We start from the raw sequence: 26,395 nt of genomic DNA on the forward strand, positions 1-26,395 counted from the left end.
GGTTGGAAGTGGTCATATTAACTCATAGTGGGCATATTCCACATGATGTGTTTGAGGTTGTGATTTGAGTCATGGTAGGACTTCTGTTCTCAAGAATGAACAAAAAGTCATGGAATTGCCTAAAGTTTTCATTCAGGACAGGGGCAGATTAACTAGGAATACATTTTAAATGGACTGTGAGAAACAAAAATACATTGTGTTTTAATGATCATGAATAATAATGATCAACACACTGGTTATATAGTTAAGTGGTTGGATAGTAGATTCGTAACAAATAGTGACTTAGCCCATCTCTTCTGATCCAAATTTCACATCTGTAAAGCTATATATTTTGAGGTATGATGAAAGATCATTGTTAGCACAAGCGTTTTATTCTGTATGAGAGTAAATTACTAGGAACCTCCTCTCTCTTATTCCATTAGCTTATAATCCTTTAGCAGCACTTCTCAATACTGCATACACAGTATTTGACAGGTAATCGTAAAAGGCAGTCCAAGCCCTGGCTCAGTAGCTCAGTTGATTAGAGATTTGTCCAAATACTCCAAAGTTGTGAGTTTGATCCCCAGTCAGGGCATGTGAAAGAATCCACCAATGAATGCATAAATAAGCTGAACAACAAATTGATGTTCCTCTCCTTTCCTCTCTCTTTCTAAAAAATCAATAAAATTTTTTTTAAAATTAAAAAGACAGGACAATCCCCTGACCAGGTACCCAGGTTACATGCCAAACACTAGGCATGGTGTTACAAGTCTAAACACAGAGGACCCTTACTCTGTATAATAATGCATATTTTTCTTTTTTTAGATTATTAAATCCTTTCAGGTAGATTTTGGGTTCCTGAAACAATTGCTTCAATTGAAGTTTGAGGACCGTCTTAAAGAGGAGTCTTTCAATCTCTTTACTGCTCTACACGACAGGATTGTAATGGTCGAAAAGCATTATCAACAGGTAGAAGTACTCTCTTTGTGTGTGTCTGTGTGTGTGTGTGTGTGTGTGTGTATGTGCGGATTGATCTTGTGCTTAGATATGTAGGTACTACAGTCTTGAACTTAGCAACTTTTGAGGGCAATTTAATTTGGGTCCCATATAATAGCAACATAGAGCTACATGGAGCTATATGATACATACAGCTTTGCTGCGTGTCAGGAACTTTTCTAAATAGCCTGTATATGAATTTATTTAATCCTTACACTAACCTTATGAAGTAGCACCATTATCCCTCTTTTATAGATGAGAAAACTGAGGCACAGAAAGGTTAATTAACTTGCTCCAAATCACCAGTTTAAAACTGCTGAGTTTAGGCTCCAGGCCAGTTTGATGACCTGGCTCTCAGCCACAGTTTTATGTGCTCTTGTGCTTTAATGGCTTTTGGGATCCAAAGACATGAAAACTCTGCTGCTTTGAGGAATTTCTTAAAATCTTTGGCCAAATTAGCATATTTATCTGTCATTATGAATAGGCATCACTCTTACTTCTCTGTTATAAAACAAAGAATCCAACTCCATCTATTGTTGACCACAGCAATTTAAGTATCATAAGCCGTCTAAATCAGTTTTCTCAAGTCCCTTAAAAATCCTGAAATGGAAATGCTATTATCCCTGATCTACAGGAACTGAGCTGCCAGCCCTGGCTGGTGTAGCTCAGTGAATTGAGCGTGGGCCTACAAACCAAACAGTCACCAGTTCAATTCCCAGTCAGAGCACATGCCTGGGTTGCAGGCCAGTTCCCAGTGGGGGTCACACAAGAGGCAGCCATACATTGATATTTTTCTCCCTCTCTTTCTCCCTCCCTTCCTCTCTGTCTATAAAAATAAATAAAATCTTTATTAAAAAAAGAGAACTGCGCTGCCAAAATTAAGTACTATTTTGCTGTGTATAATACACACCCACATTTTTGTGCGCATTATACATGGGATTATTATACCTTTGACATATAATCATTAGACCCATGCATAATGCCTATTCTTATCTTTCCCTCAGTAATTTGGGCATAAGAGTATGCATTATACATGGCAAAATATGGTAACGTGCTTAAAGGAAGACAGATAGTAAGTAAATGGCACAATGATACTGAAACCTGATTCTTCCTGACTCTAGACCTACTGTTGTTTACACTCCATGCTAGAATCAGCATTGGTATCAGAATCAAGGGTATTTTTCTAAATGTACCATCGTTCATTGTAATCCTAAATAACAATGGTCAAATGATTTGATTAATCAGACAATGCACAGTTTATGGATTCGTGGCTCTAGATTTCTTTTCTTGAGCTATCCCATTCAAAAAGCAGAAGGACCAGAAGAGGTTGTGAATGCAAATAGATTTTACTACTTTCAATAGCAGTTCTAGAAATACACTAAAAAGACTTTGATATATAAAATGGAATAAAATCTTCAAATTATCTGTATTTATTTTATCCATGTAGACTCTATTGCTTTGGTTACATGTAAATAAAAAGTGGAATGTATTATAATAGCTGTAGCATAGGAGAAACGATTATAAAATAAAGTTTTTAAGAGGTTGTGATGATTTGAATGGTTTTATACTGAGTTCCTCCCTGATAGGTGTGAGAGCTGTTTTCAGAAATACATTGTGGTGCTCACTGTACTTATTTTTGGATTGCAGAATGAGGATAACATAAGAAAATGCTACAATCAGCAGTTGGCAGATGCCATAGCTATTATCAGAGGAATGTACAGGGTGAGTTTTTAGTGCTGTCTGGGCAAGGCCAGCTTTATATCCTGGGAGTGAACAGAGTGTAGCTCACTATGGCTTCCCAGTCTGTGTTACGTCGATGTAAAAATTCAAACCTCTAGATAATTTTTATAAGAGTTTATTTGAGAAAAGCTGATGGCATATGCCAGCGAGCAAGATCTCAAATGTTCTTCATAATGATAGTTTTGTAACTACTTTTATGCATTTAAAATCAAAGGGGGAATGTAAGGAATATTATAGGGAGGTGGGAGAAAGCAAGGTGGAGACTGGATTACAGGTTAACGTGATTATGTGCACTCTTGAGGGTGATTACAGTTTGTTTCAAAGGTGTGTTAACCTAGATGCACAGAAACAATGGCTGTGGCTTGCCTGAGGTAAAGTCAAACCTTTTATTAAAATGTTGTGTGACTGGGGTGTGACTACCCACCATGATCTGCCCAGTCAGGAGTCTATGATCAGCTCACCCTGTGAGGTTACTTTCTATAGATTCCCTTTTGTCGTCCAGCACTTACCTTTGAAGATCTGTTTTCTCAATTCTTAGGTTCCTGAAAAGGGATGAGGCCTACGATTGTTCATGCTCACATTAAACGGAACAAAATAACACATTGTGGTGGTGGATATAACTTTCCAGATACTGGAAGATTCCAACTGGGCATCCAAAGTGCTGGGCACATGATGAAATAATCCAGCTTGGTGACAATGCACTTGAATAGAAGAAGGTCAGATAGTCTTAGGAGAGAGTTCAGTGGGTCCATTGTAAATCCCAGTAAATCATCTCTGGCCCTTGATGGAGTAACTTTTCTAATGATGAGGACACTTCTACCTGCCAGACTGGTGCTCCACTTCCCTATGTAATGGAAATATTCATAGTCTTCAATGGTTACTTTTTAAAAATATATTTTATTTATTTATTTTTAGAGAGGGGGAAGGGAAGGAGAAAGAGTGGGAGAGAAACATCAATGTGTGGTTGCCTCTCATGTGCCCCCTACTGGGGACCTGGCCTGCAACCCAGGCATGTGCCCTGACTGGGAATCGAACCAGCAACCCTTTGCTTCACAGGCCCGTGCTCAATCCACTGAGCTATACCGGCCAGGGCCAATGGTCATTTTTTAGGCTTCATAAAGACCTTGTCCTTCTTCTACTACAAGTATAAATACAGAGTGTTTAAGCCACTGTCAGCTGTTCGTTCAGTCACTTGCAGCTGAGAATATCTATCCCAGGACCCATTGCTCTGAGTCTATACCCAGATCTCTGAGTCTATACCCAGTTGCATTTCCAAAGGTGGCCTTGACATATCCCCAAACACCTGCTCCTCTACAGTGTGACCTTGCTCTTCTCCCACCAGAGGGAGAGCATAATTCTCTTCCCCTGAATCAGGGCTGGACCCAGCGACTTGTTCATAAACACAGAATGTGGAGGAAATGATGCTGCATGACTTTGGAGGCCAGGTCAAAAGAAGCCTTGCAACTACATCCTTATACTTTTGGAATGTTTGTCTTCTGGATTCTACCCTCTGATTCCAGCTGCCATGGTGTGAGAACCCCCAGCTATTTTGAGGGTCTATATGGGGTACTTGGCCCGCAGATCCAGTTGAGCCCAGCCTTCAAATCATCCCATCTCCAGCCATTCATTCTTCCCATCCAGACATTATGGAGCAGAGATAAGTCATTTGCTATGCCTCTCTGACCCACGGAGTTTGTGAACACAATAAATGGTTGTTTTATGCTAATAAGTTTGAGGAAATGCAGCAATAAATAGATAACTGGAACAGTATCCCTACACTCATATCAATAACCAATTTCTTAAACACATTTGTTGGATAGATTACTTCTCTAATGGTTCGGGCAGCACAATATAATATTGTAGTTGAGAGTTAGCATAGTGTGTGTTTTTTAAAAAAGACTCTGAAGTCAGACTATTTTGGTTCATATCCTGACCCTGCCACTTAATTGCTCTGTGACCTCAGGCAAAGTACTGAATCTCTCTGTCTCAGTGTCCATACCTGTCAAATGAAGATCACAGAAGTCCCTGCCTCCTAGGCCTGCTCTGAGGATGGAATGAGCTGATCTTTGTGAAGCACTCAAAGGGCGCCTGGCACCTGAAATGTGCAATATTAGCTCTTGTTAAATAAACAAACACTTTCTCATATTCACGGCACTCCTTGGTATTTTTTTCTGACCCTTAATTATCCTATCTCAGTATTTAGGAGGGCAGTGCCTTACCCATTACACTACCGGGGCTTCTAATTCTCCTCTCTTAGTATTTAGGTGCGTAGCTTTCTGTCTCCTGACTGCAGAATTCGGATATGATCAAGAGCTTTAAAGATATCCGTAATCATTATCAATTTTTATTATGTTGAACCATATGAAATTGACATTCTTGGAGTCAAAAAGGTCAAATATCGAAATTTTATAAAGTGATGACAGCAAGTATACTTATTTTATATCTAATCTTTCAGGGAATGAATATAATGTTTGAATATTATGCATAATACTTCCTGTAGATACTCTCAGGCTATTTCTTCTGAGACTTTTTAAAACAAATCATGAATGCATTTCAGTTTTATAAAATATGAACCTTATGCATCTACTGAGAGGCCATTTGATTTTTCCCTTAACCTATTTCTAATTAATAATGTGATAAAATTAATTGAGTTTTTAATGTTAAATCAGGCTTTCTTTGTATAAGCCCAACTTGGTCGTGATATGTATTTTTTGGAAAATTTTCCTTGGCTAGTGTGGCTCAGTGGATTGAGTGCTGCCCTGTGAACCAAAGGGTCACCGGTTTAATTTCCAGTCAGGGCACATGCCCGGGTTGGAGGCCAAGTCCCAGTAGGGGGTGCGCAAGAGGCAACCACACATTGATATTTCTCTTCCTCTCTTTCTCCCTTCCTTACCCTATCTCTAAGAATAAAAAAATAAAATCATTTAAAAAATTGTTGTTGAATTTAATGTGTTAATATTTTGCTTAGGATATTTCAAATCTACATTCATCAGTGAGGTGACCTGTTTGTTGTTTGTTTATTTGTTTTTGGTTTTTTGCTGTCCATGCTGGGTTGGATATCATGGCAGCTTCACAAAATGAGTTGGATGGACTGTCAGGCCTAGTTTGTTCCCTAGGATCATTGGCATAAAATTGGAAATTTTTCTTCCTTGAATATTTAGGATTTGCCAGAGGATCCAGCTGGGCCTGGACAGATTGATTGATTGGCATTATTTTGGGCTCATTCAGTTTCCTTAACAATTATAAGACTATTTGAGTTTTCTATTTCTTTTGAGCTGGATATAGTGAGATATTTGTCCAGGACCTTGTCTATTTCATTTAAACTCAAAAGCCTGGTGAAATAAAGGCTTACTAATATATGCTTTATTGCTGTTCTATATCTTAATCCTATATTTTAAACCCCACTACATATTTTTATCACTATTTTATCTATTTTCATTGAGTTTTTAAATATCACATGTCTTTTATAACTAGAAATTCTATCTGGTGCTCTATGCTTGATTATTTAATTTTTGTTTTTACAACTCTTGCTCTTTGTTCATAATTTCAGTATGGTTATTCTTATGTGTTAAATAAACATATTTAAATATTCTTGATTTATATTCTATGTTTCACAATTTCCATAACTTCCATCTTTGAGTGTCTGATAAGTATTGGCTGTCACTTATGATGTGTCTTTTACTTTGGGGTTTCATGATTTTTGTGACTTCTTATTTTTGTGGGACTTCTGTGAAGTCTGAAATACAAGTGGGTTATAGTAGAGAATATTTATACTTCCCTTTGCGAGACTCCTGGATTTGTGACCATTTTAATCTAATTTTCAGCTAGATGTATGACTTTGGGCCATAAAACTGTGGGCCATCTTATGCTTATAAGAAATTTTTCCCCTCCCTATACTTGGAACCAAGTTTCCAGACACAGGAAGTTTCACTTTCTGTGGGGTGGGAAGGGGTATAGAGTTCCAGGTGGTAATCCTAGATTGTTCTTGTACTGAAGGGGTAGTCCTCAGGTATCTCAACCTTTCTTAGAATTGCCATGCTGAGGAAGACCTAGGTAATGTCTTTTCTCAGTGCCCTATAAAAAGGTGTGAACCAGGGTTCCAGTTCACCTGGCTCGCCAATGTGCTGGAGTGAAGGCTGGCTTCAGTATGCACACTTCAGTGTTGTTTTGGTTTCAACATCCCTTACCTTTTGTTTATAGGTGTATTTTACCCATGTTATCTAGAATATTTGTTGTTTACATTGAGAGGGTAATTCAGAATTCCATGAATTTTTTAATATGTTTTCATAGTACTTTCTGTCTTCAATGATTTCTGGAACACTGATATACTTCTAATGCATATCAGATGTTCTAAAAATGTGTCTAAATGACTATGGTACTTCATATATACTTTTTATACTTCTAAGAGTAGAAAGTCCTAAAATAGTTAAGTGCTTTATATTCATCAGTTTTTTTGTAAACATGTGCTGGTTAAATATGCTTAGCCAACAGTATATTAGTTGTGGTTAGCTGGTTTATCTAATTTAAGAATTGTTTTAATGATACAAAAGTGATTATTTGAATCTTTGCTTCGGCTTTTTGGTATGACCTCAGAAAGCCTTCCTAATTCTGGCCACCCAATTTGTAAAACAGGGCTTAGTCATAAGAAAGAACAGAACAGTATTGGAAAAACAACCGAAGTGTACACTTTTGGTTAAAATGTAATTTTTGATTAAGTGTAAATAACTCTCTGCTGCCACCTGGAGTCCAGCTGAGGATACAGGTATGAGTACTTTCTCAGCTATGGGGCAAACGTCTAAATCCATTCAATTTTAAAAACAATTTCTTGTGTATTATTATAGTATTGTGTACATTTCAAGGTAAAATAAAATATTTTCTAAAAATGTATTAACTCAGATTCAGGTAAAAAAATAGAAAATACGCTGGCATTTCAAACACAAGGATTTAATAAAGGGGTCGGAGAGCTTGTAAAAAGCTCTTGGAAAGACTGGAGGAGCAAAAGTCAGGGATACTGTCACTAGCTTTCAAATTAATAAATGATTTTCCAATGTCGCTCATCAAATATATTTTCCTCTTCTATTGATTTATGATGTTTTCCTTATCTTTAAAGATAAATCGAGTTGGGCATATTGAACATTTTAAGAGTCTATTGAGAACGGATCTATTCCTGTTGGGCAGTGCCCAGCCAGAAGTGGTTAGGACTGCAACACCATGCCAATAGGGGCATTCCACTCAAAGGAGCATTCCACCAACAAGACTTATATAGAGAAAAGGTGGGAGCAAAGCAAGGACAATTTGGTTATAGCTTAAGCATTTGCCTTATTTGGAAAAAGCCTCGTTGACTGTTTGTGATTGGTTGTCCTTAGGTTTCTACTTCTTAACCTTGAGGCATTTATTTACTGGCTTTGGTTTTGTTAGGCTGCTAAGGTATTAGAACCACCTCAGTCTAATAGCCTCCTTGTTAGTATATTCATCATATACCAACAATAAGGTTTATGTCAAAGTTACTTAGGGTGTTTTGTAGCTCTGTGTTAACATTATCTATGCAGCGTTGTGGCCTTCCATTGCTTTTCTGTAGTAAATATTTTTAGAACTACAATGTGTTTTAATATATGGTAAGTTTAGGTCTTTTTTCACTGAATCTCTCAAAAATGTCTTAGCTTTTTATTCTTCCAGATAAACTTTATTTATTTATTTTTCTTCCACTCCAAAAAAACTTCCTTTGGCACTGTTATTAAAATTGAATTTGTTGGGAATTTATTCAGTCCCTGGTCAGGTAGCTCAGTTGGTTAAAGTGTCACCCTGAGAGGCCACAGTTGCAGGTTTGATCCCTGGTCAGGGCACATACAAGAGTCAACCAGTGAATGGATAAATAAGTAGGACAACAAAGTGATGTTTCTCTGTCTCTTTCTGTCTCTCCCCTCCCTCTTCTTATTTTAAAATCAAGAATTAGAAAAAAAGTAAATTTACATATAAATTTTGGAAGAAATTTGTATTACTTATTCAATCTATCAAGCTTATTTCTTGATTCACATACATGAATTTTATTCTATGTATCTCAGTAAAGTTTTATGATCTTATTTATGGAGGTTGTATATATTTTTTATAAAGTTAAGTTCTTTCTAAACATTGCATTTTGGTATTTAGAGGGGATTAAATTTTCTGGACTCTGACTTGTGAGACCAAGCTGGGTTGTACCTCACCCAGGGGCCATTTCTTTGGATTGTAGGAATTTCCCTCCCTGGAACCTTGTAAATAGCATTATGTTGAAAAGCAGGTGAGAAAAAAACCTGATCATATGGAATGGCAAGAAACTAAAGTCTATACAAGAAAAGAATTACAAGTCACCTCAAACTCACCATCACCCAGTTGTGCACAGCATCTTCCCCCGTAACTCTGTGCTTTCTCCTGAGTCTTCTGGCCTTAGCTGGTGGCACAACAGTTCAGCCAGTCTTCCCACCTAGGAATCTAGGAGTCACTCCCTATGCTGGGTATCACAACCCAGCCTTCAGGAGGTCACACACTTGTGTGATCACTTCCTTTATCTCCTAGAGTGTGAGCAGGACATGGGACTTGCTTCTAATCAATAAAATACAGCAAAGGTGCACAATGATTATATGAGGGAAGAGTGTAGTTCCAGTCTTGCGGAGTTTCTCCTTTGTTGGCTTGGAGGAAGCAAGAGGCCATGTTTAAGAGCCCCAACATTTGGAAGGACAAAGAACTGTGGATACCTCTGGAGCTGAGGCCACTCTTCAGCTGACGACAAGAAACTGACACCCCCACTCCTACAGCCAGAAGGATGAGAATCCTTCCAACAACCTGGGCGAACGCAGAAGCAGGTCCTTTCCCAGTTGAACCTCCATTGAGACCATCACCCTGAACATGTTGATTGGCAGGCTAGTAGCCCGTAAGCAGAGGACTCACCTAAGCTGTGCCTGAATTCCTGACCCTCAGAAACAGTGAAATAATATGTGAATGTGTTTTAAACCACTAAGTCTGTGGTAAAACTGTGACCATAGATAATGGCATAGGTAACAAGTGAACCCTTATATTTTTTGATGAGCTATCATTTCCTGCCAGTTTGTACCTCTGAAATCCTTCTCTTTCTCTCACCACTGAATAGCTCAGGCTGTCAACATTGCTTTCCTGGCCAGCAGTTATCTTCTGGTCTCCTAAAGTCCATTGTCTGCCCCGTCAAGTGACTGGTTTTTCAAAACAAATATCCCATCACATCATCACCTTGTTTAAAACCCATCAGTATCTCCTCCGTACCTGTAGGATGACATCTAGACCCTCAGCATGGTCCAGAGGGCCTTATACGTCTCCTCTCTTATTTCTTTCCACTTCTTGGAAAACTTCACCCTCCGGCAGATGAGCTACGTGCATTCCCCTGTGTCCTTCTGCATACCTCAGGTTATTAGTAACCTCCCCGGAATTTTCACGGAATGTCTCTTCTTGCTGGAATGCTCTCTTTCCTGAATCACCAACACACTGAACTGTGTCGCAATTACATACTTATGGACTGGTGTGTACACTAAACTTTTTATTCTTGGGACCATGGACTAACTTTTATTCATCTTGGCACTCTGCTTCTTGAGAACCTGATACACAGAGGGATTCAGGAAATACTTGTTGAACAAAGGGCTGAACACCAAGACAGGTGCCAGGAGAATTTGACCTACACTATGATCCTGGAAATAGATCATCAGTTTCTAGTAAAATATTCCTAGAACAAAGGCAATGCCTAAAGCTGAGGGTTTTAACTACTCTTTCCCTCAATCATTGATTCATCCACCCATTGGCTGATTTTGTAATAGAGACAAAAGTGGTCCTTACACTCAAGTTATTCACAATCTAGTCATTATGAGAGATAAGAATCTCGGCAACTGCCCTGATTGGTGTAGCTCAGTTCCTTGGGCAGCATCCCACAAAGGGAAAGGTCACTGGTTCAATTCCAGGTCAGGACACATGCCTGGGTTGCAAGTTCAGTCCCTGGATGGGGCACGTGTGATAGAATACCGATTAATGTTTCTCTCTCACACCAATGTTTCTCTCCCTCTCTCTCTAAAGAGAGAAAAAAAGAATTGCCTCTTGGCAATTGCAGGAAAGACCTTTGAGAGGAAGTGATTCTTGAGTTAAGCCTTGAAGGATGACAGATGATGAATTTTTGGTGAGCTGAGGGAAGAATAGGAGGAAGACAAGGAAGCGGCCTATTTGACAGCCACTGGCATTAGGTGCATTCGTAGAGGCATTAAGGTGCCAGGCCCAATCAGGGAGCTGCAAATGACTGGGTGTGTCTGGAAAATGGGAGGGCTAGGGAAAGTGGTGAGGAGTGACACAGGACAGTGAAGCTACAGAATTAATATTTTATCTTGGAAACATCAACGAATTCTAAGCAGTTTTCATGACATGCTCAGATTTTCAGCCTTGAAAGATGAATATTTTTGTGTGCTGAGGAGACTTGACAAATAATACTCCAGTTTTTTACCCAGGTTCTGGACCATTCAGAAATGAAGTTGGGGAGCCAGCAGATGGAATCGTCGGTTTTACTAAGGAAACAGACTGCCTAGTGCCAAACCCCAGAGTCAGGCAGACTTGACTGCCATTAGAGGAGCAGCGGCTGGGCAGGTCTTTTCCTGCCAGGGCTCAGCATGTGCTTCTGCAGTGCTTATCCCAGAGGGCAAGGGAAAAGGAAGGGGAAGGCCAAGGTTGACCAACTCTTTTCTTCCAAGATCATAATCATATCACTGAGTGAAGGATGTCACCCATGTGGAAGGAAACAGTATTCCTAGATTTTTTTCTTTCTCTCTTAACTCATTGAATTTAACCATTGAGTCTATTATCAACTAAGTGTGTGTGTGAGCCCTGGGGGAGAGGAAATCCCTGCCTGTACCTTCAGGATGCAGCCCCCAATACTACCTACTGCTCCTCTGGGGATCCTGAGACCCCTAGGACTCAGAAGACTCAGGTTAGGGTTAAAAGAGTACATTGTTCACCTTTAACTCCAAGGTCATTTTGTACCCAACACTGAGAATTTACTTCCTAGTCTATTTCTTACCCCAGATTATGTCCCGTATGTGGCTTGATATTGTCTATGAAGAGGTTTTACCCGTGATCAAATGACATCACAAAATTATTCTAGTAATGAAAAGCTAACAGTTATTCCCAAGATAGTAATATTAACCCCTTTTACTTTTCAAGTGCTAAAAGAAAAATTAACATGCAAATATTAATTCTTCTTGTAGGACCAAAGGAATTAAAATCCAAAATAAATATTCTTGCCATTGTGAATTCAAAGATCAAAGACATGTATGCCTCTGCAACACTAGGGAATTGTAACCCACCCCACCATTCTTTTGACATTGTTTCTGTACGTGCTGACTCTGACTGATTTGTACCTTATAGACGAACCACATGTTTGTGTAAGAATCATAGGAACTAACTTCAAAAGGTACAGACTGTGGCCTTCAAGCATTCCCGCTCCTGAGACCTCTGAACATAAAACCAAGATGACATAAAACCAGGATGACAAAGACCAGGATGGTGCACACCAGACCGTTTCTTGATCATTTGCAAGGCTCCTATCAGAATAGACTGTGATGGTCTGCACATGGAGAACTTTGTTCCTCTTCCCTTCTCCTTCCTTATGAAAACACCTGCCTGCACTGAAATGTTAAGATGGGTTTTGAGACAAGAGTCTGCCATTTTCTTAGACTGCAGGCATCTGAATAAACCACTTTTCTTTTCTGCCAGCAACTGTCTCATAAGTTTGGCTTTCTTTGTGGCAGGCAGCTAGACTTGCGTTGGGTCACACCTCCCTTGTCTTCTGTTGCATCTGAGCCAAGCTCTCAGTAGCACAGTGTGGTCAAGAGATCTGCTCCAATGTAGGGAGGCTCCAACGTATAAATACATCAGTGCATTGGGCATAAACAGGAGCCATTTTTCTTGCTGCCAGAGCGGGGGTTACTATGGAAAGGAGACAGGCCATAATAAATACTGTGGTGTTGGCTTGGAACTAAAGGTCTAGATCTGAATTTAGGGTCTTGAGATACAGATGTTGTATTAGGGTTCTCCAGAGAAACAAAACCAGAAAGACACTTGGAGAAAGAGAAAAAAAAAGAGAGGGATTTTAAGAAATTTTTTGTGTGATTGTAGGGGCTGAAAATCTGTAAGGTAGGCCAGCTGGCTGAAGACCAAGGGAATAGTTGAGGCTACAGTTCAAGTCTGCTGACAGCATTGCCTCTTGCCCTGGGGACCTTAGTCTTTCTCTGAAGGCCTTAAACTGTTTGGATGAGGTCTTCCTTTTTATTAGACCTTTTTCTTTTTATTTATGAAACTTTTTATTCTTTTGAAGAACTGTGACCCTCTCCATACCCCCAAGTCCAGAGAGATGGGGCCCATCCTAGAGAGAGGCTGGCTGAGTTGTGCACTAGCTCCTACTGAAATTTTAAATGAGTCCCCAGGGGTTGTTTGTGCCATGTTTTGTAGGTGGTTTGTGTTTTCAAGGTATCATCCTGATTGGTCATCCTGTCAGAAGCATCTTTGTTTGGCTGTATTTCAAGGGTTATACAAATTCATCACATTCAGAACATTAAAATTAGTGAGCAAATAATAAAGCAACCCTAGAAGACTGGTCTCAAGATATAGAAAGAACTCAGTGGTGGAAGGCAGGTGGGTAGGAGAGGGGTGCTGAGGTTTCCCAGAGCAGGTGGCATGTTACAACTCACCTGGGTTGAAATGACAAATAGTAACAACAATCATATATGTTAAGATATCATACTTATTGGGAGCTGAGTATCTTGTAGACACTGTTCAAAATTGTTTACATGCATTATCTTTTGAAATTCTCAATGATTGGGTGCTGTTATTCTTTGTCCCATCTTACAGATGATAAAACTGAGATATAGGGTCCTGGATGGTGTAGCTCAGTGGATTAAGCATGGGCCCTTGAAGCAAAGGGCTACTGGTTCAATTCCCAGTCAGGGTACATGTCTGGGTTGCAGGCCAGATCTCCAGTAGGGGACACATGAGAGGCAACCACACATTGATGTTTTTATCCCTCTCTTTCTCCCTCCCTTCCCTTCTCTCTAAAAATAAATATAATAAAATCTTTAAAAAACACCAAAACTGAGATATAGGGGGTCTGAGAAACTGTTCAAGGTCACAAAACTACTAAGGGACTGCAAAGCTGGCCTACAGACACGGCTAGCCTCTAATGCCATTCTGCTTGACTGACAGTAGAAGCTTGTTAGCTGGGGTTGGGCCTCGAAGAGCAAAAGCATAGAGACCTGTGGCAACATGGCATTTCAGAGAAGTTGCATGCTGACTATCAGTACTGATAAAATGCCCCGTTTGGGTGGGAGGAAGTGGAGAGAAGGCTAACACGAGTTAGTGGCCAGGTAAACTGGCAGCATATTGTGAAGGGTGCTGTCTTGTGTACTGTGCTGAAAGAGTTGGATTTTAGCTTGTGAGAGATGCACTTCAGAAAGATCATTTTGACCACAATGTGGAGATTGGTTGGAGAGCACAAAGGAGGAGGCAGGCAGGCAAGTTAACAGGCTATTTCAATAGCCCTGGCAAACAAGGCAAGGACCGCAAAGGCAGCGGGACAGAGAAGGAAAGGTTGGGTTTGGGAGAGGTTTTGGAGTGGACTGAACAGATTTGGAGATTTGGTGAGGGAGCAGAGGGGCTTACAATGACAGTAAATGGGTTTGGGGCATGTGTTGTGGTTAATGGGGGGAAACAGAAAGGATGACAGTGAAGACGATGAACTCTGTTGGGACCCGCTGAAGCTGACGTGGCTGGCAACACCAGGGTGCTAGTGGGACGATGTGTCCTGACCTCTGAGGAGCACTTGATTTGTAGGCGCAGCTACAGTGAATGGGAAGGTAGAGCTACATAATCAACACCATTCTTTAAAAATCACCCAACTTAAAAAGTGATGTTATCATATAGACTATTCTAGATTCACTCTTCTTAAGTGTGCACATTCATATACTGACTTTTAAACTAGTGCTGTGTAGGGTATGTCCGTGTTATGTGCCTGTTGAGACAATTAATGCCACCATAATGTATTATTTTTCTCAGTCTACTGGTGTTCATTATAATGTAGAGCAATTTTAGTTTGTAGATCTCTAACTTTTTGAAATATGGTATTAAATATATTAGCAGTATGCTTAGGTTTTACTCTGTTTCTTGTATGTGCATGTGCCCAAGTGTATTAGTAATGAATCTATGATAAAAATAAAATAGTTCTTCTGTGATTCCCTCAAGAGTACAAAATAGATACTATGGTTTTGAATGTCAGTGTTGAAAATGAAATTTTTATGTGCTGGAAGTCAGTAATGGCATTTAGTTTGTAAGCGTTTCTTACCTGTTTTGGTTTTGTGATACAATTCTTCAGAGTAATGATCATGAACAAGGAAGTATTTAAATGCTAAAAAAGCCTGTCAAGACATGGTACTTATACTCTAACCAATGAAAATAGCAGAACTAATTAATAAAGCTGGTTAATATAGAGAGCAAGGGGAGTTCTAAAAATATTTTGAGTTCTCAATTAAATGGTACATAATTAAAATTGAGTATTTGCAGAATGTAAAACATGTAAATAGTGAGTAGCATATAAAAAACTCACCTTGAATGGTGATCAAAACACGCTGATTAAAACAAAAATAAAACAGTATATTTACTTATTGTCACATTTTAAGTGACAATATAGGATGATTCAGGAAGTGTCATAAGATAAATATCCTTATACTCAAGGTAGGATATAAATTAAATAATCTCTGAAAAAAGAACTTTATAAAATGAATCAAGGCCACTAGAACATTCATATACATCGGCTGGAAATTCTACTTCTAGGGGTCCATATACCAAAAGAAAACTAGATTTGTGGACAGAGACTTATGTATAAAGATTAAGTACAATGGAAAACTTTAAAAAATAATTATTATATAAATTGTGGCATTTCTATAAAGCAGAATGTTATACAATCAGTAATTAAGTCTGTATAAAATGTTAATGATATGGGAAATGCTCAAGGTATAAGCTCAAATGAACTAAAATAGGGGCAATCCTATATGTGACAGATGAAATCAATTAATATTATAATAATTTACTTCAAACTAATTTGTAACTGGGTTTTTAAAAAATTAACCTCTATTTGATTAGGGTCATCAAAAAACAGTTTATTAGGTTTTTAAGAGAAGCACAATGTAACTATCTTTTCTTCATGCAAAGAGAAGGGGTATGATATGTTAGAATTAGGTAATTTTACAATGGTTATACACATAGACCCTGAAGATTATTTTTTTATGCCTGATGGTTCTTAGCCACAACTTTGCATTAAAAACATCCTCTATTTTGCCCTGGCCAGGTGGCTCAGTTGGTTGGAGCCTCATCCTGTCCCTGTGCACCACAAGGTTACAGGCACTATGGGAGGCATCTGCTGGGTCTTTCTCTCTCGCCTTGATGTGTTGATGTTTCCCCCTCTCTCTCTGTCCCCCTTCCTCTCTCTAAAATCAGTAAAAACATATCCTGGGGCGAGGATTAAAGAAAAACTTTAGAAAGCCCCTCTACTTTAATGCATATTCCTCTACTCTGGTCTCAGTTTCTTAAGTTTCCAAATGAAGCATAGTTGGTCTAGATTAAAGGTCAACACACCATTTCTGTGGGAAAAAAATGAAAAAAAAAACAATACTTTTTTCCACATCTCCATTCCAAACCATTAAGGAAATTAGTTTACTTCCTTTTTTACACATTCAGACGATTGCTGTCTCTTTTTAGAGGAAGACTGAAGTAGCACATTCACCACCATCGTGGGAATTTACTATTAAACTTTACTGCTACTATTTGCAGGACCAATGCAGTTGAGTCAGACTGCACACTTTGTTTTGTGTTTTATAGGATAATACTGTGCTACAGGCTGTGACACTTCAGCATATTGTTCAATGTATTGATAAATACATTTACTAAAAATTGTGTGCAAGTTACAAAAATAAAATAACTTACAATACAGTAGCTTAAATAAAACATGAAATGGCTTCTGTGGTGCTAGCCATGGTTTCTGATTTTTAATGCTGCTCCCTCTACTCACCTCCCCGCCCCCACCAGGAATTCTTTGAGGTGGAAGAAGAGTTGGCTTCTATGCATGACTCAGCTGCTGCCAAAATAACTATTTTGTTTAAAAAACTGAAGGACAAGGAAGAATTGATTAAGGAATTAAGAGAAGAATTAGAAAAACATGAAGAATTTGGATTTCAAAAATCTGTAAGTTTTAAAGCAAGATCAATTAGTTGTAATATATATAAATAAAATTATAACTATCTAAAACCTTGGATTAAGAATAAAGGAAATACAAGTAATGTGTCTTGGGGCATCTCTTCATAACATAGGCCAGTCCAATCCTTTTCTGCCTAATGGCACATTCTAGAAAACCCATAATAATTATAAATTGGAGCAATACAATCATTCTCATTGTTTCAATAATGGCAATAAAATAACCTATCTCCCACTGCAACAATGTTCCCACTCTAGAGTAGCATGGGAATAGACTTTTGTTTTGATTTTGAGGCTTGTCACCCTTTTTTGCAGTCAAGATAGTTTGAAAGACATCAAACTATCTCTCCATGGAAATCAGAGGCTCCCATGAAGCCTATTTGGAGTAGGGTGGCCTTCAGGAAATCCTCAGGAAGGAAATTCTCAGAGGGTTTCCCCCCAGTTCTCTATTGAAATGGGAGCCAGAAGTTGCTTCACTGCTCAAAAAGCTGATGGGAACAAAAATGGAAAGAGAAAGAGAGCAGAATGGACAGCCTACACTCCTGTCAAAGAGAAGAATTGTAAGAGTTGTTGAAAGTGTGGACCCAGCCCTAGCTGGTGTAGCTCAGTGGATTGAGCACGGGCCTGCGAACCTCTTCGTGGTTCGATCCCCAGTCAGGGCACATGCCTGGGTTGCAGGCCAGTTCCCAGCAGGGGACCCACGAGAGGCAACCATACATTGATACTTCTCTCCCTCTCTCCTTCCCTTCCCCTCTAAAGATAAATAAATAAAAATCTTTAAAAAAAAGTGTGGACGCTGAGGGTGAATTCATTTTCATCTCAAGCCAGCTCTGAGCCACTAGGCTATCCTGGCCCAATACAGTCCACAGCCATGGAGGGGCTTTATTCTTAATTTCTGAGAGTGAGAAGCTGATCAGGTGAGTAGGAGAGGCTCACAGAGAGAATGAAATAACAGTCTATTGAATATCAACTAGCAGGTGCCAAGTGCCTCCTGAGTAGTACCTCCCTTCATCTCATAGCTTAGTGAGAAGCAGAGACAGGGTGGCTAAGCAACCTCCCCCTAGGCAGACAGCTCCTAAATGGTAAAGGTGGTGGGTAAACCTGAATCCAGGTTTATCCACATAAACCTGGATCCAGCTGAATCCAGCTGAATTCAGCTGAATTCACAGCTGAATCCACATCCCACTGAAGGAAGTGGAGCTTTGTGGATTCAGAGCTCAAAAACCACAATAAGAATTAAAGGGTTTTTTATATACACACGTATATGATTATATTATTATAATGTCTATTATATTATTATAATGTCTATTATATTATAGTGCCTTTTATTACAATTAATATATTTTACATATGTATGGGAGGTCTGTCCAGAAAGTATCCTGCCATATACTATGACAAATAGAGACATTTCTTGAAGAAGATATAAGAAACATTGCACACAGGACAATGATGCCTCAGTCCCCTTTAAAGTAGGCACCTTGGGACCTCACACAGTTCTCCCAGAGTCTCTTCTACTGTTCAAAACATTCTGCAAAATCCTTTGTTGAAATTGCCATCATGTGCTCCATCGTATTTTCCTGAATCTCATCTGCAGTTGAAATCACTTTCCTTTTAAGGTGATTTTAGTTTTGGGAAAATCCAGAAGTTGCAGGGCACCAAATTTAGGCTGCAGTGGAACTAAGTCACCTGGATGATTTGATGTTTCGCCAAAAAACCTCTCCACGAGATGTGATGGGAGGGCAGCACATTGTCATGGTGAAGCCGCCAATCACCAGTTGCCCATAGCTGTGGCCTTCTGAATCATCCAAATAGTTTCCACAGAGAAATGCTCAAGCTTAACACAAAATATGATGCACATTCGTTGCTCTACTGGCTCAGTCATTTTGAATGTGATGGTAACACTGCACACGGGCTCACTCAACAGCATCTACCACCCCCCACTGACTAGTACAGTGAAGTTGTCATTGTTCACACATGCACACTCCAGTCCACTGGTTTTGGCTGCCAGGTTACATTGATGTCCCGCAAACCGTTCTCATTGTATTAACAATGGCTTGACTTTTCCTGGACANGATGTTCTCTGCTTCCACCTACTCCTTTCTTTGTGTGTGTGTGATCAGAGTTGCTGGGCTCCCGCTGAGTCCTCTGTGGCAGACGCTCCAATGCTGGCCGTAGACAGAAGCCTCTGGGCCCTGGAAGCTGCAGCAGCAGCAGCTCGGAGGTCTTTACGCGCCGGCCAATGGCTGCTGGTCCCGCCGCTGCTGCTTTTAACTTTACTCTGGGGTGCCTGGCTCCCGAGGGCAGCCGGCCCTGCCGCTGCCCTTGACTTTTCTCAGGGTTGCGGGGCTCCCGATGAGTTCTCCGTGGCAGACGCCCCTGTCGCTGGGCACAGACGGAAGGAAGCCTCTGGGATCCAACCACTGCGGCAGCCGCGGCTCCAAGGTCTTTACGCCGCGCCGGCTGATGGCTGCCCGTAAATTCCATACTTTAAACTTTAAAGTTAGAAGAAACAAGGAATTTAATATGTACCATTCTAAAGGACTTTGTTTACCAATTGCTGAAGCAGTATTTGCTTAGTTTAATTTATTTGAATTATTTATGTTCCAAAAACAAAAAATTGAGCATCTTCTGAGCAACATAGTATTAAGTATTATTAACATAAATCTTGTAAAATTGAGTAGTGAGTCTTTTTGCGTGTTCTGATTGCCTTGTAGGAGAAGGCATATCCAGTTTTTTCATTTACTTTTTAAAAAATGTTTTCCTGTGTCTATATTTATTCTTAATTTTTGGGGGAAAATAATTTGATGTAAAAGGCTAAAAAACTGCCTTAGTTTCAGATGTTAATTGTGTCTAGGCCAAAGAAATGTAGCATTAATTGGCAAAGCCATTTTAATTCATTTATTTTCCAGTTGTGAACTGGAAAGTGAATCCTGCCTGGCCAAGAAAGAGTGATGAGAAGAATCCCTGTAGTACTAGATATGAACTGCTTTGAGTTCTTTGAAGAAAGATAAGCCTACAAATTCTAGTTATCATTTATGAGGCACTACATAAGTTTTTATGACCATCTGGTTTACATTGCATGAAGTGCACTGAACAGGCCTCTGGATTGTTGATCATGTCCCAATTCGGCAACAGAGCTCATTACACTAAAACATGAGGTCTTACTTGGAATGTTTACCTCTCTCAGTGTCTCAACCAGTGAACTGGTCTGTCTGGATGTCCTGGGTGGTGGCTTTGTGGATGGGTGGTGGCTTTGTGAGGAGGAAAGGAGGGCATCCAAGAGACCCTGCATATTGCACTGTAATTTGCCCCCAAGGAGCCACATCAGTTTTTCTGTTAACCTTTTAAGATCGGAGGAAAGTGAATTGCATATTAACTGGGTCTATACGTTTCTCCCAGCCTCTTAGGACTGCAACTAAAACATACAGCCTCAGCCTCCCACCTAAATTGAGGGCTGCACGGCACCAGTACTGTGTGCATTACAGGAACACGGACAAAGTGCCACAAAAGCAGATGATGTATCATAGAAAATAAATCTCTGGAAAAATACCAACACCTTTCTTTAATTCTCTAAAAACAAGCTTTCCTAAAACCCCATGCCACTTAAGTTCTAGATGATATATTGGCTTTTTATTTAAATTTTCATTTTATACACCTGCTCCCTCTAGTGGAATAAAAAAAGTGTGAGACATCAAGTATCTGAAATTAGATTTGGAAAACAGAATACAGAGAAGCAATTAGAAAAGTTTCAAAGTAGCAATGGGAATAACTTGGGGAAAAAAGTTGAAACCACCAGACTGTATAAACAATAGGGGAACGCTCTAATGTGTTCTTACTGATAGTCAAATCTCCTAAGTAGCTTTACAGTTAATAAGTAGTCCTAGTGTTTCTCCAAGGCTGTTTTTTAAGAGAAATCTGACAAGAATGTGAAAGCTTAATAAACAGCTAGTTTAAGTTCTATTTATAACAAAATTGAAATCAGAAAAGGAAGCTCTTTAAGTTACAGAAGCCTCCTCTCTCCAGGTCAGGCATCCTTAATGTTGAGTTTTCCTGAGAGCATCTTTATTCGAGGACTGAGCTTCTTTTCAGGATTAGTTCTATAGGAAACTGTTGTGACTTAACTGCATGCCACTGTAGTTATCAGGCTGTCATGCCATTTGTTAATAAATCCCCTTGAGAACTGCCGAAACAGGCTAACATGTCAGACTAGTGCCGGTGTGTGTGTGCATGTGAGAAGGAATTTTAATTGCAGTTGAAGTTGTTCTTCTGAAAGACATTTCCTTTTTTTTACCCCCACACGTATGAGCTGTGCAACTGTCACTCGTGCACCCTCCCAACAGGTGAACATAACTGTTTGTTGTTGACAGTTTTGAAAGAGAACCGTCATTCAAGACTGGCAGCTCTGCAGGGCTTCGCTGTCCCAGCATGCCACTTTCCTGGTTGTCACTCATTGGGAAAGCACCTGCTCTGCTCTGTGACTGTCACGCAGCCTGGGCATGCATACGAATCCTACTCCACCCCCAGCATCAAATTGAGATGTCCAAGTAGTATACATGGAGCCTGCAGAATTGAAACGCCAATGTGGCAAAAGGGAGACTGCTGAGAAGGCACACGCAGTGCTCTCAACAGTACTTCTCAGACTTGATTGTGCATGTGGATTGTCTGCAGCAATTGTTAAGAAACAGCTTCTGATAGTCCATCTGGGCTGGAGCTAAGATTCTACATTTCCAGTAAGCTCCCAGGTGATTCTTTGGTTCCTTAGTGTGTGGACCACGTTTTGAGTAGCAAGGTTCTTGAGTATGCCAGTTTTCAGAAACAACTCTTTCAAGGACAGTGTGGCATTCACACACCTGGCAATAGTGAATCTGCACGTCCTTGTGGCTGTTCACAAGAGAAATAGTGCATAAACCACCACCTGAAGTCCTAGTTTTCATGTGATAGAAAAACTTTAAATTGTCAAGTTCCTTTATCAATGTAAAAGTAATTACAGGATGGTCATAGATCACACAGAATTTCTCATTGATTGTAATGTGGTTTTAAATTAGCTACATTTAGTTCACCTTTTAGTGATCTTCCTAACCTTGGTTTATTAATGTAGTATATTTTAAAGAAGTCTCATGATTTAAGTAAGCTAAAACTAGTGGTGTGGGCAGATGGTAGAAGGAACACCATCACAAAACCTGCCACTCAGTGTAACAGATGACCGTAGCAGCCCAGAACTATCCCTTTGTTCATTTTGCTAATGAGTGTCCTCATTGCTGTGGGACTCTGCATAGTTAATTACTTGCAGTTCCTACCGCGGACAGATGGTGGAGACAGAGCTAAAGGTTAACCTCACAAGAACAGAGCTGTGAATGGCTACGGGGAGAAAAAAAAGCCTTTGCATTAAATGTGTTTTCCTTGTTTCCTGCTTTTATACCAGATTTTTAGAAAATGAATTTAGGCATTACCTGCTACCAGTTAACAATTTACACTTCACCTGATTAATTCAAATAGTTCTTGTTTAGTTCATGGTGATGGGTGCTCATGCAGTCCACTGTGGATGTTCAAATTCTGCCACTCTTAGGAAATGTATGCGTAAGCCTACTAAGTCAGATATTGTTTGTCTGTTACTTAAAATCCTTATTTGTTTGTAAATACATTCTGTGATAGTCTCAAATTTAACCATATAGAACAAGAAATTAATGACTGGATTCCCCCTCTAGGAAGAAAACAGTGCTGTTTATTAACTATTAGGTATTTTAAATAGGAATGAATTGAGCTCAAATAATTTAAGTGAAATGGTAAATCAAACTTGTGAAAACTTGTAACTAGGCTTAGTAGAAAATTTAACATTATTTTAAGTATTAACTCTGATATAACTACATTGGTAAGTTGTTAGTTTTTAAAAGAACAACAAACTCACTTATTACCACATTTTGTAATGTAATACAAAACATTGTAGCCATTTATTTTTCTTTTAAACCATCATGATTACAGAGGAAAATATTTTAATAATTTACTTTCAACTATCTCTGAAGTTAAACGAACATACAATTCCAAAAGGAAAGCAGTGTATTGGGAGGAATGATTTTGTTTTAGAGGGGAAACTTTGTTCTCGTGTATTTGCAGCCATGGCATCGCTATAAAAAGAGTAGGTTATAATTCATTCAAAGATTACTTTACAGTTCAAAAGTATTTCCAGTATCTATCAATTTTGAAACAAGACATGTAGAACTTTCTATCTCTTTTAGCCTAATATAATCACTTTTAAACATACTCTTTAATATTTTGAGAAGGCATAATCAGTCTAATATTTTACCACAATGAAACATAAAGTTCTGCAACAGCTTCCTCAACCCATTACATCTTAATTTCAAAAATAATGTGAGGCAGTAAAATGTAGACAGTCATAGCAAGTATGTTCAGATGTTTTCATCAGCTTTGAAACAGACAAGAAGAAGAAGAAAGAAGAGAAGCTGTCCTAATACGCTTCCAGTGCACAAGAAAAGCCTCTCCCATAATGGACATGGCAAGATTTAAACAAAAGACTCACATAATAAAAATGTAAATGAGTTTGCTTTACTAAAACTATAACTTTAAAGTCTTTTGTTGTAAGTTATCCTGAAACCTTCTTACAAGGTAATCGCTGTTTGCATAGAGATTTAAACCGAAGTCTTCAATAGCATTAAACGCCTGCACAGCCCCAGTGTGACAGGCATGCAAAGCCATGTTAATGTTCAGAATATGAATTGCCTCTGGGTGGCTCCTCCACCCAGCAGAAAACCAACTGTGTGCATATCCGTGTGCCTGATGGACTCCATGCGGCTCCCAGCCTGAAAACGTCACCACTTTGACATGTGATGTGCTCCTCATGACACTGGCGGCGCTGACACTGGGAAATGCCACAAAGGCAACAAGCCCCCCTCCTTAACCGTACACTTTGCTACCCCCTGGTGCTGCCCGTCCATGGTCTCCCCAGCCTGCCTAGTTACGGGCGGACAGCACTTCAGACACACACAGGAGGAAGTGTGGGTGGAGTGGCCCAGCTGCCTCCCCGGACACAGCCCCCGTAATGAATTGACCTGAATGATGAGGGCACACAAACAGTATGATATGCATTATTCCTGTCAATAAAATGTCCCCATGTGCTGTGGTCTTTGTACAGAATGCACTGCAGCCTTTCTTCCAGCAAGCTCTATTTAATCCCCTTCCTTTTTACTATTCATATTATAAGTGTGTAATAGAATTCAGAAAATTATATGATAGCTCTTCTGTATCTGTATTGTCTTAGGTTGCATATTTAAATCCTTGACTCCCTCCTTAGAAATATAAAATTCCCCATCTTTCAGGACTCTTTGGCCATAGAGAGCAGCTTTGCAAAATCAACTCCAGAAAAGGAAAATTTAGAGTTCAAAGTGGAAAATGAGAGACTGCTTCAAGTCATTTCAGCACTCGAAGAAGAAATCCAACTCAGTCTACAAGAGAATTCAGCATTGGGTAACATTTTAAAGAGCATGTATACATTGGTCACTTATAAAATTCGTAGCTGTGTTCATCTTTTTCCAAACATACATTTGTCTGGTTATTTACATTTAAAAGATCAGTTTGATAGCCCTCCTTGATTTTATTTAAAATGGCATTCTTTGCTTGGAACAGAGAATATATTTTATATGTAAATATTATAATTGCACTTCTCAGCCACATCATTTTAACTCAGGGCATTTTTTAAAATTTTATTTTCAAGCCAACCATTGACCTTTGGGAAAAAATGTGCTAATCAATGCTCTATTTCCTTTAGAAATATTATACACAGATAGAAACATTTGCCAATTTCTATTTTATATGCTTAATTATGTAAAATTGGTAACATTTAAATACCTATAAATACATATTGGGGTATGCTTTGTGGAGAAACTGAGTTAGCCTTTTAGGAAAATATGCTTTGACTTACTACTTATTTATCTTCAATTCTGATAGATTTTTAGTACAAATTTTCATTTGTATACCTGTGATCTCCCCTTTTTTTACATGCCATGAACATTGGTCAAAGTTGCATTTTAATCACCAAAGTTAGATTGCTTGAAGTATTTTTCACTTACTGTTATCTTTGATTTTATGTTAATTATATAATGTTGCCTTTAATGTGCAGTATGAAAAACAATGAGTAAGCAACAAAAAAGTCACAAAATATTGACAAGATCATTTATATCACAATATCCCTTGAATATACAACTATACTCTGCCAGAGTACTTTTGCTCCTCTTTTGATGTGGTGTAACAGTGCTTTTTTAGGTTTGGGGAGTCCTGACTGAGTCAGAAACTGCCACCTGCTGAAACACTTTGTATAGGCTATGACTACCAGCAAAAGTGTCCCTTGAAAGTATTGATGAAAAGATTTCAGCCCTCTGCCACACTTGAATCTTGAACTTAGTTCTTAATCTCTATCTGACCAGCCATCTAAACAGCAGGAAGAAGGCTGTGAATGTCAAGGGCACTCGTGAAGGTCACAGTCCTGCTAGGACTTGTGTCCACCATGCCTGCCCATGGTGTACAGCCTGCCTGGAAGCAGGCAGTTTGAATACAGGGCATAAGCTTGTAATTTCATGGTTGGTCTCTCTCTCCTTTTGTTTATAGAAGATGAAATTATAAGTCTGAAAGAGAAGGCAGAGAAGGATAATAGAACCATTCGAAAGGTACTATAACCTTTTTACATTGATGAATGACTCTTTTAAATTGAAATATCAGCCCAGTTGGTGAAATAATGTGTGTCTCTCTTGTCCTGTGATGTGAAGTCAATTTCTGTATTTAATGTCTCTTGTTATTTGGGTAGGGTCTCTAGTTACAAATAAGGACTCCATCTTGATATTGACTTAATGCACAGATACTTCTTTTATTTGATGTAACTGAGTGTCCACCTTGTTGACTGTGAAGAATCGAAAAGTTACATAACACAGGAAAGACAAAGATATATTTATGGAAAAATTACATTGTTAAGCATGATCAGTGTAGTCTCAGGGCAGCCGTTGGTTTATGTTCATCTTTCTGTATATGAATGATCTGGACTTAATGTTATCTAGGAAATTTGCATTTAGCACAGGGAATTCTTTTGGTGTGCAGATCGAGATTCTAGTGCATTCAGAGCAGCGGAACTCAGCACTTCCTGCCCAGCACGCACAGGTCGGGTGCTCCTGCTTTGTGCTTTCTTAAGTCAGTGTATCACCACTGTCTCAGCTTTCAAAACACTTTTCAATGGGGTCAGTCTTCCCTGCCAAGCTAGAAGCCCCACGAGGGCAGAGACTGCGCCATCTCAGTCTCTGGGACAGTCCCAGTGCTGAGCGCAGTGTGTGGCACCCTTCAAAATATTCTTGCACTCGTTCATAGAATGAGACTGTATTTAGAATCCATAAAATTTCCAGAATTT

At 39.3% G+C, this 26,395-nt stretch overlaps 1 protein-coding gene across 1 annotated transcript in view; it reads left to right on the top strand.

Moving 5' to 3' along the window:
• The window catches only part of CUNH10orf67 (chromosome unknown C10orf67 homolog), a 102,276-nt gene that overhangs the window by 12,869 nt on the left and 63,012 nt on the right, over positions 1–26,395 (top strand). Inside the window, exons 3-7 of the mRNA XM_037037220.1 lie at positions 805–948; positions 2,623–2,697; positions 16,828–16,983; positions 24,324–24,471; positions 25,609–25,667. Of these exons, the coding sequence (XP_036893115.1) occupies positions 805–948; positions 2,623–2,697; positions 16,828–16,983; positions 24,324–24,471; positions 25,609–25,667 (582 nt within the window). The remainder of the gene's footprint in view (positions 1–804; positions 949–2,622; positions 2,698–16,827; positions 16,984–24,323; positions 24,472–25,608; positions 25,668–26,395) is intronic.

This window comes from Sturnira hondurensis, unplaced genomic scaffold (genome assembly GCF_014824575.4).
Source record: "Sturnira hondurensis isolate 20B ecotype Veracruz unplaced genomic scaffold, ASM1482457v3 Scaffold0022910, whole genome shotgun sequence".
Taxonomy (NCBI): Eukaryota; Metazoa; Chordata; class Mammalia; order Chiroptera; family Phyllostomidae; genus Sturnira; species Sturnira hondurensis.